Source organism: Tubulanus polymorphus, chromosome 5 (assembly GCF_964204645.1).
Source record: "Tubulanus polymorphus chromosome 5, tnTubPoly1.2, whole genome shotgun sequence".
Lineage (NCBI taxonomy): Eukaryota > Metazoa > Nemertea > Palaeonemertea > Tubulaniformes > Tubulanidae > Tubulanus > Tubulanus polymorphus.
Window position 1 is genome coordinate 20,573,284 of NC_134029.1, and position 15,112 is coordinate 20,588,395.

The following is a 15,112-nucleotide window of genomic DNA, read 5'->3' on the forward strand; positions in this document are numbered from 1 at the left end:
ATTTTGTATGATGTGTCCCACAATAAAAAACCAAAAAGTTGAAATCATTTCAACTGAGAATTTTTTATTATGGGACTTTATTCTGTATTGAATTGTTTTATTGTTTTATTTGAAATAAAAATCTTTTTTTCTGTGTTGTTCTAGTTATGATTACAGACGCCAGCAGTTTCACAGACTCTGCTGCGTCACATCCAATCCGTTCAGTTTCACACACAAACACACACACATAATTCAACGTGTTTTCTATTGAAGAAAAAAGTTGAAATTTGATTAATTAAATGTTTGTGAAACTGATTCAGGCACCAGTTGCACAGTCCACCCTCATGAACTGTCTTGAGATTTATTTAAGATTGGTTATAGAACCAAGACCTAGTCTTAGGCTGGTCTTAACCTTATAACGCCATGCAACTGGTCCCAGGGATTAAATACTGTTTACTATGCGAGGGTTTTATTGATTCTTGCCCTGCGGTATGCGAGGGTTAATAATCTGTTCTAAGAAATCCTAGTGTTGGCCTACTTAATAAACGAAGAAATCCTAGTGCTGGCCTGCTTAATAAACGCAGAAACCCTAGTGCTGGCCTGCTTAATAAACGCAGAAATCCTGGTGCTGGCCTGCTTAATAAACGCAGAAATCCTAGTGCTGGCCTGCTTAATAAACGCAAAAATCCTAGTGTTGGCCTGCTTAATAAACGCAGAAATCCTAGTGTTGGCCTGCTTGATAAACGCAGAAATCCTAGTGCTGGCCTGCTTGATAAACGCAGAAATCCTAGTGCTGGCCTGCTTGACAAACGCAGAAATCCTAGTGCTGGCCTGCTTAATAAACGCAGAAATCCTAGTGTTGGCCTGCTTAATTAACGCAGAAATCCTAGTGTTGGCCTGCTTAATTAACGCAGAAATCCTAGTGCTGGCCTGCTTAATAAACGCAGAAATCCTAGTGCTGGCCTGCTTAATAAACGCAGAAATCCTAGTGCTGGCCTGCTTAATAAACGCAGAAATCCTAGTGTTGGCCTGCTTAATAAACGCAGAAATCCTAGTGTTGGCCTGCTTAATAAACGCAGAAATCTTAGTGTTGGCCTGCTTAATAAACGCAGAAATCCTAGTGTTGGCCTGCTTAATAAACGCAGAAATCCTAGTGTTGGCCTGCTTAATAAACGCAGAAATCCTAGTGTTGGCCTGCTTAATAAACGCAGAAATCCTAGTGTTGGCCTGCTTAATAAACGCAGAAATCCTAGTGCTGGCCTGCTTTAATATACGCAGTTACCCTTGTGTTGGCCTAGTGATGAAAGCAGTTACCCAAATATTGGCCTAGTGAATAGACGCAGTCACCCTAGACTTGTCGCCTGACCACCCGCATTCACAGTCAGGAATACCTGAGACCGGCAACCAGTCTACAGTCACCCTTTATATCAGCTCCAGTCCTCATTTCTTGGAATTGTAATTGACCCGTCCATGCTGCTGTCTCGCCTTGCGTGAGGTAAGGATCTTGCTTACCAATGGATCGATGATGTCTACAGTTTCAGTGTTTTTATGTTCTTGTTTTGCAATGGCATTTTAATGATTTTGTGGCTTCATGTTAAGCGCGATGATTACTAGTAGCGGTAAAACTATTTAGTTTTTATCATTATCGATTGATTTATTCACTTATTTCTAGCAAAATATCTATCATCTAATTCATTATCGACTGATTCGTTTTGTTAACGCAAAGCCGCGTACGAGCCGAAGTGTTTTGAACTTGAAAGGCGTGGGTGACTTTAGATGACCAGCCTTTGCTTCAGAAAAAAAAAACATGTTATTACATAATAATATTTACAATGGCAGGCTTGAAGTTTAATTTCACCAACTGATTGCGCGTACTACAGTCAACAAGGGCCACTTAGATTACACACGGAACTGGGCCACTGATAAACTGACTGCGATGGAAATCCCGTGCACATTCTCGGAATACTTATGTTTTCGAAAACAACATCCGTAAAACGATTCTCTGGAGGGGCTCGCTGTATCATTCTGAAACACGAGACACCATGAACACAGTTATTCAGATTGTCGTGTTGGTCGCAGGATTATGTAATCAGGTATAGATAAGAGATTGAATTGTACATATTTGACACCCATATCTTGGCGAAATTGAAACGCAATTCCATGACAGAACAGTACCTTAAGTTATAGATTCTAGGCCTACTGAAACGGCATTGTATTAGATTTCCTTCGTTGCATTTCTAAAGGATCAGATGTTTATCGGTTTCGCACTGTTTTAAAGGGTGAATGAAATATCTAGTCACATTTTTTCAGTATTTCGTGAAGGGTTCTGTTCGCAGCTACCGGGAGATCTCGGTACCCGATTCCGTGAATTCAGATGAAGTAACAATTTTACATGATTTAGAATTGGTATGTTCTAGTTTGATCGGATGAAACATCATATCACATATTTCTTCATCGGCGTCCATCGACGTTGTTAACATATATTATCATTTATCTAGGGATATACAGCCTACAGAGATAGGACAATCGGAGTATGTTTCATTTCACGTATTATACCGTCAGTTTTCCGGTCTAACTCCAAGTCGTTGACGTTCAAATATTATCTTGATTCAGACGTAAGTAAACAGGATGTACATAAAAATAGACACTTTCTCGCGTGCATATTCATATATTCGCAGTTTTGGACCTTTAAAAGCATAACTACCGGGTATTCAGTAATGAAATCTCAATCATAATCTTTTGCTTCGGCGTCGCATATATATATATAAGATATGACTCTACGAGTTGAATTGAAAAAGCTAAAGAGCTTAACCACGAATTGTGGTGCACCGTATCCTAGTGTTGTCATTGTCATTTGATAATCTTTCGTACAACAAACTATCATTTTTCAGACTTTGCCTCAAACACCTGATATAATGCTGAAAGCTACTGGAATTTTGAATGATTTGACCAGTTTTGGAAGTCGTATAACCAAACACTGTAAAGATTTGCCGGTCCTGATGACTGAACCCGGGAACGCTCGGCGAACCCCCGTCGTTCTACCACGACGAAAGAAACGAGCCTGGGCATCGAGTACTTCAGTCTCTGTCACATCTGATGGAAATGTTATTTCATGTTCGGACGAACAGACGGGCGAAAGCGTGTCAACATTCTGCTCGACAAACACGACGGACACAAGGCATGGAAGCAGACGCGGACGTGGTCGGGGTCGGAGTGGGCGTAGAGGTCACGGTAGAGGGGCAAATAGATCAGAAGAAAGAAGAACCGATGCCGGGTCGGACTGGGAAAGGGAGAAAGAGCAATCGTGGTGGGATTGGCTGACTTCGTAAAAACTGACCACTGCCACTATATATACATCGTTGAACTATAGTTTTTTAGTGACTAAAATTGAGCTCTAATAAAAAATCATTAGTTGTCATTTAATCTAGAACCGGATTAAATACTCTAGAATCGCTTTCATAATTGACTGTAACAAATTACTATTTTTTCACGACGGGGTCGCGGTCACCGCAGCGGGTCGGCGTGAGTATAATTGCGATCCCGGTCGGTCCACCGGGCCGAGACTGTCTTTCATTGTATACTCGTCGTTCAGGCTGCATGATCAAAATTTCTTACATCATATAACTATGTAATCATACATGATCATAGTTGGCTATATCGAGTCCAGTCTTGTCAGTCTTCGAGAACCGAGTAACCCGAAGGCCGGCCGAAGACCATCAAAACAAAAACCCGGATCCAAAACCGTGAGCCGGAATTTACGGACAACTAATCGAAATTGCGCAATGACAACGGGATTCCGTGAAGTCATTCGGCATTTGACAGTGGAAACCCCGTTTTTTTCAACAAATTAAAAACACAATTTGAGGTCATTAATCATGTTATGATGGCGATAATTTTTCGTATTCGATATTTCATATATATCTATTGGATTGCAATAAGAGAAATCTTCAAAGGAATCTTTCATAAAGACAGAAATATTTACGATGTAGGCCTAGGTGAGTATAAAAAGAAAAGTGAAATGCACTTTATTCAACAATTCTGAGTAGTTCAGCTACAACTGGATTCAGCTTAATGATCGGGTATTTCCTCAAAATAGATTCATTTCCCGATTAAAAAAAGGTTAATGACCGAAACACTTAACTGTATGTAAACACGTATCTATTATTTTTAAGATTCACAGAAGTTCGATGTAGGAAAGCAGGAGTCGAGATGTGTTGCTATTGTCACAGGTGGTTCAAAAGGTATCGGTTATGAAGTTTGCCTTCAACTTTCATTCAGAGAAAATTACCACGTCATTATAGGTAAGTATACTGAGTCGTCAGTCAACATCTTCTAGATTCAATATTCCCCTCATTTTTACATTCCTATAAATTTACTCTCGATTTCAGCCTCGCATTGCGATGAAGAAGGAGAAGCAGCAGTGAAAAATATCAAGAATATAAATCCACAATCATCAGGTTACTATTCTGAATTAGTTTGATGATTCGGTTTCCGGTAGAAAAAATAGACACAAAATTTTGTGTTTGATTTCAGTTGAATTCCAGAGTTTGGATTTAGCCGACTTTGATTCCGTCAATGACTTCGTTCGCAGATTTAAACGAAGAAAAATCGGTTTGAATTTGCTCGTCAACAATGGTAAGCATTGTTATATCATATTAAGATTTATTTCTTTTAAAACGTCGGTAAATCTCTGTGCTTATACAGACTGAATTTGGTTAATTTCAGCTGGTATTATGATTCCGAAATACGGCGTTACGAAGCAAGGTTTCGAGTCACAATTCGGTGTGAATTATCTCGGGCATTTCTTGTTGACCCAACTATTGTTGGATTGTTTGAAAACGTCGGCTAGTGACCAGTTTCAGTCGAGAATTGTAAATGTGTCTTCGGTGGTCCACGAAATGGGTTACATCAACTTTGAAGACCTTCAAGCCAGGTGTGTGCCGGCACGATGCTGCACAAAAATGTAAACATGTAATGGGGTACCAGCAACGAAACATTGGTTAATTTCTAGTGAAGATCTGTTCATTTTCGATGAAATTTGAACTGGGTTTTTAGACTGCCAAATCCAAAAATTATCCAAATCCTAGGAGAGATATAAGATCCACTGTCATTGAGGAATGTCTCATGAGAAAAGTTGATTCAAATTTAATCGAAATGTAGATGGAATTGAAGCGCGGTGACCCAGTTACGACTAGTGAGCCTGGCATGGAATCCTTGCTTGCTACAGTATCTTTGCTGGTAGCCCATTCATCATTGATTTTTCCTCATTCCACATTGTATGGTAGAGTTCTACTTTCAACTATTCAACTTTAGATTAACCTAGAATTGCAGAATTGAATTTTGTCGAGCGCAAGAATGAATCGGTTGTAAAATCTAATACGCGTCGGTTTAATACTTTTCAGACGTTCTTATTCCGCTCACTTCAGTTATTCGCAATCGAAGATAGCGTTAATACTTTACACATACGAGTTACAGAGACGACTTGAAAACTGTAACGTTGTAGTGAACTGCGTAAATCCAGGCGTTGTCTACACCAGTTTATATCAGCACGCTTGGGCTTATAAACTCATGCAATTCATCGGCAGATATTTTATGTTGGTAAGTTTGTTCGAAGAAACGGTATGTGTAATATTCTTCCAGGTCCCATTCAACAGTTACTGGTTTAAGTTGATTCTTATCAAAGCATTGGGATAAGGCAATTTACGACGAGTCAAATCCAAACCGAAAGAACCAGCACTCGGTATAAATGTTTCTCCCATGTGGATGAAATCATAATCACATATAATTTCTAACTCAAAACAAGAAAATTATTATCAGTTAAGAATCAGTTATCGCAAACAGATTTCTGGTCTTGACATCTATTGATTTAATTCTAACTATCGTTTTAGGTTTTACTCAATTCGCTATAAATTGAGTTTACCCCTTGGTTCTGAAGTTGTAAGTGATCTTTGATTAGGAACCAGTTTTATCTGATGTTTTTACGTTAATTTTCCAGACTCCAAAGGAGGGAAGCGCAACGATACTTTACGCGGCATTGTCTCCTGAATGTAGCAGCCGATCTTGTTCTTACTATGACAACTGTACTCGAGTACCTTCATCACCGTTGACCTATGACATTCATTTACAGAATGAGTTGTGGTACCTGAGCCACCATTTAACTCAACTTCATCCAATGGACAAATCATAATGTTTGAGATTTTAGATTTTATACAAGTATTCTTTGTTGTTAATAAAATATATATTAAATTCATCTTTATGCATAGGTCCTTGTTTTTTGTGTGGAAATTAACAAATCATCACGATAGGCTTCATTTATTAATTACCGGGTATGTAAATTTCTTCAGATTTCAACCACAACCTCAACAAATTTTACGGGCTTCTTTTTCCAAGGACAATGTAAACAATTGATCGAACTCCTAAATCATGGAATCTATTCAAACAGGATTCGTTTCTTATAGCTCAAATGCAGCCCGATTTGGAAGATGTGTAAATGTGTGGTTTATAAAGCATATTAATTGGCAGAAAATGTTTCTTTTCAAATCATTAGAATTAACATTTTTGTGGTTTTTTATTTTCTGTGAAAATCGCGTCAAAATACCCACATTGTAGTTTGCATTCTTCTACAATGATATAGACTGCATTTAATCTTTAAGGTAACCTGTATGTAGGTTGAATGAATTGAATGAATAACACATCGTGAAAATTGTTGTGAATAAATTATGTGTATTTTCAATTGTAACGTCATGATTCTTATACAAAATATATAACAAGTGTTTAGGGTATTCTAAAACAACTGGGACGAACCTATAGTTAAACTGACTGTAATTATAAATATCTCTTGAGCAGAAAAACTATTAAGGCAGCACAGGATAAGTTTTATAATCTAACCTAATCATGGTTTGTAGCAGTAACGCTTGTTAAGTCAGCACTTTTGGTGCGGAAAAAGTATCACTTTTCTCAGTGAATTGTGCCCGTGATAGACATAGGAACTGCTCTCATGATTTGTCAAACCAAAACAATAACCTCTGGACAAATCACCTATGTCATTCATTCACTAGGACATGTGTTAATTGCCCGGCCGAGCTGAACAAATTTTTTCCCAAAAAGTAGCACTAAGTTTACTCGCTACAAACTATGCTAATTTGGCACCCTACATAGGTGCAGAAATACTGTGAAAAACAATAGCTGTTTTACACAGTTCAGATCATTAGTGATATTCAGCAGTAAATACATAGTATTCAAAACTGCTATAGACCAGTCAGTCTCGCAGTCTGCCAAATTAAGAAGTCAAAGTTTATAGGTGACACCTAAAATGTGTTAAAATGTGCCATACATGATGCCAGATTTTTTTCTAATAATTTAGAATGTGACCAAAAAGTCGAGATATAGAACGTTACAAAAATCTATCTGCCAAGAAATGTCTTTTATAAACGCTTCGAAGATCTTTAAAATGACCTTTTCTCGCACATGGCACATAGTCTGCCAAACCGGAGCTTTGAGTCGTATTATGACATAGATACGTGAAATGACGATCATATTTGACTAAGGAGCTTAAAAACTTTTTCACGATCAACTGCTGATAATCACCACCTATCGCTCCAAACCGGACGCCGATCGACCCGCGGTTTCGCGCTGACGGGCCTCCGACTCCGGGCGCTGCTCACGTTACTGTTAATGCTACAAACGCTGCGAGTTCTATTTTTGTCCGATAATAAAAGCGTATTTTCTCTATCCGTATCCGTTCCGTCTTGTTGATATATCGGAAATGGCAGACCGTACGTCATGCGATCGTGATAGTCTCGCAACATTCTCTCGCGCGATATCTCTTTCGTCGGTTTAACCTTTTGCAATCGATTCAAAAATTTCTGTAAGACAAAAACGTGAAACTCTTTTAAGGCTGTGCAAAGAATCGTTCCTAAGACCTTTAAAAAGAGGGATAGCGTGTACTTTAGGTCAATGTGAAATTTAACACATTCGCTTGTAATTCTGACAGCAGGGGTCAGTTCCGTAGTAGAGAGCAAAGGTTGACAATGTAACAGCTTCAGTGCCAACTGGCAAATGGGGGGGGGGGGGGTGGCACTGTAAGCAACAAAAAAAGGAAATCCGTACAGCAAACTCAGCCTTATTAGGTGGTGTTTGGAATTTCAATTATTCACACCGAACTGAGAATCTGGGAAAAAGAGGCTTTTTCCAAATCAATCTTATTCTTAATTCTTTCCCCAATTCAGATTTTTCACAAATAAATCTTCAGTATATTTGGAGTTGGCCGGTACCCAGTTAGGCTGTCGACTGTAATATCAAAGTAGGCCTATGTGAAACTTACCAGATTTTCCTCTTCAATTTTTTTCTGTTCTCGCTGTCTGTTAATGGCCGAATGACTGAGTCGTTTAAACGACGGATTTTTAGCCGACGACGCGCGCGGTTTTTTCGGCGTCAGTCGATGTAACAAGCGTTCGTTTTCGCGTTCGATTTCCAATTCGCGGCCGCGACTGAACGAGTAATTCGATTTTTTACGCTGTTTTTCGGGAATAAACAAAACGCGTCGATTCGGATTTTGAACGCGTTCCTTATCCAATTCCAAAACGGCTTCCATCAAAACTTGCAAGTCCATTTTTTCTTTTTCGATCTCTTCGACGTTTTTACCGTTCGGCAGTTTTTTCTGGTACTGCACGAAATCTTTATGCGTCACCGGACTTTTCGGCGGTTTTTTATCGAGGCTATTTTTTCGCTCGCGCGTACCGTTTTTTTTAGCCGCGCGATCCGGCGAAGTCGTCGGACTTCGATTCGGCGAGGCGAGCGGGGAAACGTCCGTCATGTCGCTATCGTCAGAAAGTTCCGAGCCCGAATGATCGGAAGCCGAACTGGAACCCGAATAATCGTAGTCGTCCTTCGTAGATTTTTCCTCGTCGATTTCCTCGTTCGAAACGGTCGGGATTTGTACGATCGGCTCGTCGGAGCCGCTACGAGAAGATTTCTTACTCGGAGCGCTGTGCTCCGGAGAAGAGTCCGATTGAGATTTTACAGCGGATGGAGACGAATCTCTCGAACGAGATCGCGACCGAGATGAAGCGGACGACGATCGACTCGACGATGATCGGGAGTCGCCGCCGCTGCTGCTGCTCGACGATCGCGAAGAGGATCGAGATGAATTCGAAGATCTGGACCGTTTTTGCCGTTTACCGCCATCGTCATCACCCGATAATTCATCGGTCTCGGAATCTAAAATAAAACAACAATTTCAATAATGACATCGCCGACGAGGTGTAAAACGTTGAAACTACTGATTACTGATGTAATTAATGAATTTCCAAAGCATCAAATTTCTAGGATTCTAGGCTAGCCTGAAAACCAAACGATGCACAGGTTCCCCTACCGTCCCTGTTTGGGAAAAACTAGTTGCTACCTTCATCATCAGACATTGTCATGGATGAAATGAAGGCCTGGCCCTGAATCATTATGCAATTGGGCTATCAGCAATTTAGATAGTCAGTAACCTGTCTGTGGTTTAGTTTCACGATTGGATATTTTCACAAACCACATCTTGGTATAAGCCCATCCGATTATAAAAAGCTTACCACCAACGATTAGGTAACTAACTACAATTTAGAAGGTGTTGTTCAAACGCCTTGTTCAAATTGCGAAAAATGTTTACCTATTCTATTATTCATCGACCCTTTATCATCTTTGTCAGTATTTCCAATAATTTTTGATTGCTGTTCTGATTTCACTGAATCTGTCATAACTGTTTCAGTTTTATCGTCGTTATCTTCTGGATTTGATTTTTCAGCAGCAGCATCATCAGAATGTTCTTGCAAAATATCAGATGTATCATCGATTTTTTTGGCAGTTACAACTTTCGACGTCCTGGGTGACTCGAAAAAATCATGGTCGACACTACCCCGTAACGCTGGGTCGATTTCTGAAGACATTTCGTCTATTTACGCGTCGCTTTTGGAAAGTATTTACTGGGAAAAGGTCGAAATATCTCCCTTGACAACCGGAAATATGGAGTAAATAACAGCCTACGATTCAATCGCATCGGTCTCCGGTAGAAAATGATTTTATTTTGACTAACTACGAGCTTCATACTCGGCTGGTTTTCGTGCATTGCTTCTAACCTTATACTTACAGCGCCATCTATCGAGGATTTGGCATGCGGCAAATTTGAAGACGACTTGCACAGGGCCTTAAGACAGGTAAATTAGGACATTTCGGTATGACTGCAGTTTAGGTGTCCCTAATGGTTATGTACCTAACCTTACCATAACACTATTCTTTAGTAACACTAGCGCCACCCAGTGGATAGGTGACCCAAACTGCAGTTAGACCCCATAGTTGGATATTTCCAATTTTTAGTTGAAGCAAAAAGTTACATTTTAACAGGCGCTTTTACGAAATTGAATCTGATTCGGGTACCCTGATTCGATTTAGCTAAATCCGATTCGATGTCGGAAAACAAAAGGTTTAGTAAATCGAATCGTGTTTCGTAAATGAGTCAAATCAATTTATCAATTTAAAGGTCGCGATTCGAAAGAAAATGGGCGTCAATGGTGACCGAATTATTGATGAATGATGGTCTGCAATAGATGTCTTTAGCCCGCGGTCGAAGAGGACGCCATGTTGGATTTCACTGACTAAATTGCCACTAACTTGCTCGCCGAGCAAGTTAGTCGATTTAATAAATCAATTTACTAAACCGCGTCCATAAACGAGTTGATTTACCAAATCGGATTCACTAAACCACGTGCTGTAAACGTGAAACTTAAATCGATTTACAAAGATTCAGTTTCGTAAAAGCGCCTAACGTTACATACCAAATTTTTTTGATCATGTTTATTACTGAAATTAAACATTTTACACTATTAGTCACAAACCTTCCTAGTTATGAGTTAGGATAGTTATGTACTGGGTTACTTACGGCTAAGTAATTAGCGTCAAGTGGTAACAAGCGTCAACGAGTTCGGATTCGCTAATCACAAATCCTTGAGTCGTCCTTCTTAAGGACCCGACTGAATTTTAGACGATTCAACTTATTTTTTTCAGTAAATGATAGTAGCAGCGATATATTGCGTAATCCATTATGACTACGATCTCTAAACGTAAGCGACAACCCAAAATGGGTACGAGGACCCCTGATCCTGCCGGAAGAAGAAAGAATTTTTTCCAGGTGTTCTGTAACCAAGAATATTCGCATATCGCCGCCCGTTATCCGTTTCTAACGCCTTCTCAAATTCGAAAAAAATTGGCTACTCAATGGTCAAACGATAAGAAAAATAAAATTGGGTAAGTGAAGGAATTGAAAATCCCGGGTTGACCCTTTACAATACGCCTAAATGGGTATAGGTTCAATTATTTTTTAATTATAATCCCTATCAAAAGATGGCAGCACCTGTCAAACACTTAAGTATATTTGTAACTAAGGTACACCGCACTGCAGTGTAGAGACGCACTTTAGATGTATGCAAAGCACTTAAAAAAATCCACGACTTTAGGATAAGAATTTTGGTTAGCACTGAAATCATTGAATCGGAAAGTTGTTTGATAAACTTATAGGTTCTATTGATACATTTCAGTCTGTTCTCTCCGGGAACAAAAAATGACGATAAGAAAATGAAAGACTCTCCGCTGTGGCAGGCGAAACAAAAAATCAAGAAGTTTAACCAAGGATCAGTATTCGATTTCGCTGGTTCGCCAAAAAAACTGGACCATTCCGCAGTCATTCCGTCGTTTGATTTGGACAACAATGAGTTACCGCTGGATTCAAGTTCGATGAAAGTCAACAAAAATTCGTTAAATACTTATAAAGATATCAAAAAGAAAACCCGGAAACGAAATGTCGAGAATAGCGGAGTCAAAATCAAGGCGAAACTGATGTCGAGAAAAAGTAAGATAAAAAAATACAGCGACGATACAGTTTATGACTACAGTATTGAGGATTCGCCAGAAATAGCGTCCTCATCAGCAGCGAGAATTTACCAGAAAACATACACCAAACAACCTCGAAAACCCTGCATTCAAAACAACACCTATGCAACGAAAAATGTCAAAAGTATTCTCTCCAGGTAAACATTTCAAGTTTGATTTCCGGTATTTTCAATCGATCTCCTCTCATTCAGTTAATAGGATTAAAACATTCATTTACAAATTTTGAAAGGCAAATTAAGCAAGATTAATTTACGGGTAACAGAATTTCAGAGGACACAACATTTTGGAATCTCTCTAGAGGCCATTGTCGTGAGAGAGTCTGAAAAGTCATGTCTGATTTTCGAAATATGTTATAAATATAGCTTTTAACCTTTCAAGATTTATGTGTGTTTGTCGGTTATGAGTGTACAGGCAATTCCTGCATTGATTGTATTTGTTTGTGGTTTATTTAGGGATAGACGCAGCACGGGTCGGGTTAAATTCGGTGATAAAGACGTGACGTCTACGTTCACCTACACGCCTCAACCATCTCAGAACACGCTGTCATCGATATCATCGGATCGTACAGGTTCGTGAATCGACTTATTATCTTTCACCATTTGTCTCACGAATAAATATGATCTCCACGAGTGATTGTTTAGAGGGGTTGCAATGCCTTTCACTTTTTAAAAGTACGGAGGGGAGGATGTAAATTTTACCGTAAACCAGCGGCCCTTATGAAATGTCTGTTGCCCCTCAATATATTAAACTGATATAAATTCTCTCAATTGCGTCGTAAACTTATGAGTAAATAAGAAATAATGGATTACAACAAAATAAAGCAAAATTTTCTATATATTTTTTGTGACACCAAAAGCTGTAACAGCCACAAACAGCAATCACTGAATGATGAATACAGGCATACAGCCCCTCTAAAGGCTGCTGGATTTTTAGATAGTGGTCAAACTGCTTCTATTCCTTTGTCTGCAATGCATTACACAAACTAATTCTTACTAACTCACATAAGTTATATTGCTCAAGTGTATTCTATTCGGTCACACACATTCTTACTCCTGACCGGTAAATATTCTTACCATTTTCATTTAGCGAGTGCCGAATTAGAGAAAGGAGAATGGTGGAAAAGACGCCCAACCGATGTTCCTGCGAAGGCCGAAAGTTTCGACGGTTACAGCGTGTATAAAGGATGTATCGAGCCGTGCACGTCACGATTGCAACAGCAGGACGATGAAAACGACGAGTGTTATTTCACGGATGAAGATAGTGTCGAGGAAATCGACCAGGGGGAGCCATCATCAACTGCGCGTCAGGCGGAGCAGACAGATTCGAGTACGAAGAAAAAAGATGTTGCCGTATGTAAAGCTGAGAGTTGCAGTTACGGAAGTAAAATAATCTTATCCGGCGGTTTACATATCGAAGTGGACGCCGATGAAACGACTCGATCTGTCGATAACGCTTTTTTGTCGCCGAGTCCGAAGAATTTATCGTCGTCGTCGACGACGGAGGAGGAAGAATTCGACGACGGAGAAATTTCGTTCAAATTGTCTCAAGAATCGATGTCGTTGTTCGACGATGATTTCATCAACGGTTCCGCCGCGTCAGAGAGCAGCAATCGCGATTCACCTCGCGGCGGCGACGACGTGCGGCGCAGTAGCCGGCCGAAGAAGGCTAATACGTTGTATACGAATCCGGATTTTATTACCGCCGATTATCGAGCGAAGCGTTCGCCTTTTGCTTCGGGAAAACCGTCCGTTAAACGCGCCGCGCAGATCGATCGAAAACCGACTGCGAATAAAATACCGTCGGTAAATCAATCGGATCGTCCGAATCAAGAGCTAAGCGGTCAAGATCTTTTCTCAGCGCGAAAGATCATCAGAGATGATGAAAGGTTTGGGGCGAATGGCGATCAATCGCGTTGCACAAAGTCGGACGAGAACAAACCGTCGTTCGCTGGTGAAAGAAAGACAAAGAAATTGAAAATATTTCAAATTGAGAAATCGAACGGCGAAGCCGAACTGAAAACGAATGCAGTTGATCGGATGTTTGAAGATGAAGGCGGTACCATTCCAGGTTCGCTCCACGGAGTTACGGATGCGACCGTAGAGAACGTTGAAGATTTGACGAAAGCAACAGAAGCGACGGCGCCGAAGACGATGTTGACAATAGTTGCTGAAGTTCATAGCAGCAACGAGAATCACTCAACGAGTAGGATAACACAAAAGGTATTGTTTATAGATTATTGAGTTGATAATACTCTCAGAAAAAAGTTTCTATATGTAGTATACATAATATATTAACCTGTGCCTAGATCCCATATGGAATTAATTGGTATTTTATTCAATACAGTGTACAGACAAAAGTTTAACATGAAACATCCTTTGAGAAAATTGCCTAAATTCTTCCTATTTGAATTCTTATCGTTTTAGCCCATAATGCGTAGCAGTTCTAGTAACGAGAATTCACCGCAACTTTCCGAAAATGAGTTCAAGTGGAGTAATGTTGCGACAACAGCGACTGACGAGGTATATTGACTTCGTTGAAAAATAACTTATCGACGTAAAATTGTTATCGGTTTGAAAACTACCTGTGTTATGTAATCCAAGCTAAAATATTGTTATTGTCTCATTAGATTCAGTACTTAACTGATGGAGCTCTGTGTGACATGTTTCAAGTACCAGCTACCAGAAAATCTGCGAGGTAAATTGCTGGTTTGAACAAGATAAGCACATTGTATTGAGCTTTGAATTTACTCTTATCTCTTCCTACTTATTGTATTTATATAGATTGGTGTCCAGTGGACGAATATCAAATAGGGATGCATACAGTCATTGGTTGACTGGAGACGACTTCTTCCTGTAGACTTTGTTTACCGAGTTATACCGAAAAAAGCAGCCCTGCATTTTTAACCCTAAGCCGGGCAATAGTTTGATTTGTTGGTTACATTTTAATTGATACGATGTACTTATCATTGCAAAATATTAAATTTTATCCAGCCAATGCCTGAGCGAATGCTTGATACGGCATTAACACTGCATTTATCGTAATTGTAACAAAGGAAAGAAACCTTTAGTGGAAGGTAAAATCTGAAACTTTTCCTTGAGTTATAGTTTATTAGCCTACTTGGGACTTTAGTCCCAGCAAGCTATTGCGTTCACTTTTGTCCGCCCATAGACGGGATCCAGTTATTTTGGAAAGTTTTAAAGACACTTCA

At 39.6% G+C, this 15,112-nt stretch overlaps 3 protein-coding genes across 3 annotated transcripts; 2 read left to right on the forward strand and 1 right to left on the reverse strand.

The window, feature by feature from the left end:
- Window positions 1–1,640: 1,640 nt before the first annotated feature.
- Window positions 1,641–6,189, forward strand: LOC141904943 (polyprenol dehydrogenase-like). The gene is made up of 10 exons (XM_074793579.1): window positions 1,641–2,072; window positions 2,290–2,385; window positions 2,478–2,594; window positions 2,871–3,974; window positions 4,152–4,280; window positions 4,368–4,436; window positions 4,513–4,614; window positions 4,705–4,912; window positions 5,382–5,577; window positions 5,975–6,189. The coding sequence occupies exons 4-10, from the start codon at window positions 3,860–3,862 to the stop codon at window positions 6,164–6,166; spliced, it is 1,011 nt and encodes a 336-aa protein (XP_074649680.1). The 5' UTR covers window positions 1,641–2,072; window positions 2,290–2,385; window positions 2,478–2,594; window positions 2,871–3,859; the 3' UTR covers window positions 6,167–6,189.
- A 508-nt stretch (window positions 6,190–6,697) lies between these two features.
- LOC141904942 (uncharacterized) lies at window positions 6,698–9,908 on the reverse strand. Its single transcript, XM_074793578.1, has 3 exons — window positions 9,632–9,908; window positions 8,303–9,198; window positions 6,698–7,844 (listed from the first exon to the last, which is right to left on the reverse strand). The coding sequence occupies exons 1-3, from the start codon at window positions 9,906–9,908 to the stop codon at window positions 7,563–7,565; spliced, it is 1,455 nt and encodes a 484-aa protein (XP_074649679.1). The 3' UTR covers window positions 6,698–7,562.
- Window positions 9,909–9,944: 36 nt separating this feature from the next.
- On the forward strand, window positions 9,945–14,925 carry LOC141904940 (uncharacterized). Its single transcript, XM_074793577.1, has 9 exons — window positions 9,945–10,027; window positions 10,111–10,175; window positions 11,023–11,262; window positions 11,553–12,041; window positions 12,357–12,472; window positions 12,991–14,123; window positions 14,328–14,423; window positions 14,531–14,598; window positions 14,685–14,925. Exons 3-9 carry the CDS (start codon window positions 11,060–11,062, stop codon window positions 14,758–14,760), a joined length of 2,181 nt encoding a protein of 726 aa, XP_074649678.1. The 5' UTR covers window positions 9,945–10,027; window positions 10,111–10,175; window positions 11,023–11,059; the 3' UTR covers window positions 14,761–14,925.
- Window positions 14,926–15,112: the final 187 nt, after the last annotated feature.

Bases quoted from the DNA above. Each gene is read 5' to 3' on its own strand.
- LOC141904943 (XM_074793579.1), top strand. From the start codon at position 3,860: ATGATGGCGATAATTTTTCGTATTCGATATTTCATATATATCTATTGG. The intron at 3,975-4,151 runs GTGAGTATAAAA...ATTATTTTTAAG, and splicing joins TATTTACGATGTAGGCCTAG to ATTCACAGAAGTTCGATGTA. The intron at 4,281-4,367 runs GTAAGTATACTG...TCTCGATTTCAG, and splicing joins AAATTACCACGTCATTATAG to CCTCGCATTGCGATGAAGAA.
- LOC141904940 (XM_074793577.1), top strand. From the start codon at position 11,060: ATGACTACGATCTCTAAACGTAAGCGACAACCCAAAATGGGTACGAGG. The intron at 12,473-12,990 runs GTTCGTGAATCG...ATTTTCATTTAG, and splicing joins GATATCATCGGATCGTACAG to CGAGTGCCGAATTAGAGAAA. The intron at 14,424-14,530 runs GTATATTGACTT...TTGTCTCATTAG, and splicing joins CGACAACAGCGACTGACGAG to ATTCAGTACTTAACTGATGG.
- LOC141904942 (XM_074793578.1), bottom strand. From the start codon at position 9,908: ATGTCTTCAGAAATCGACCCAGCGTTACGGGGTAGTGTCGACCATGAT. The intron at 9,199-9,631 runs GTAAACATTTTT...GTTTTATTTTAG, and splicing joins GTCGATGAATAATAGAATAG to ATTCCGAGACCGATGAATTA. The intron at 7,845-8,302 runs GTAAGTTTCACA...TTTGTCTTACAG, and splicing joins AAATTGAAGAGGAAAATCTG to AAATTTTTGAATCGATTGCA.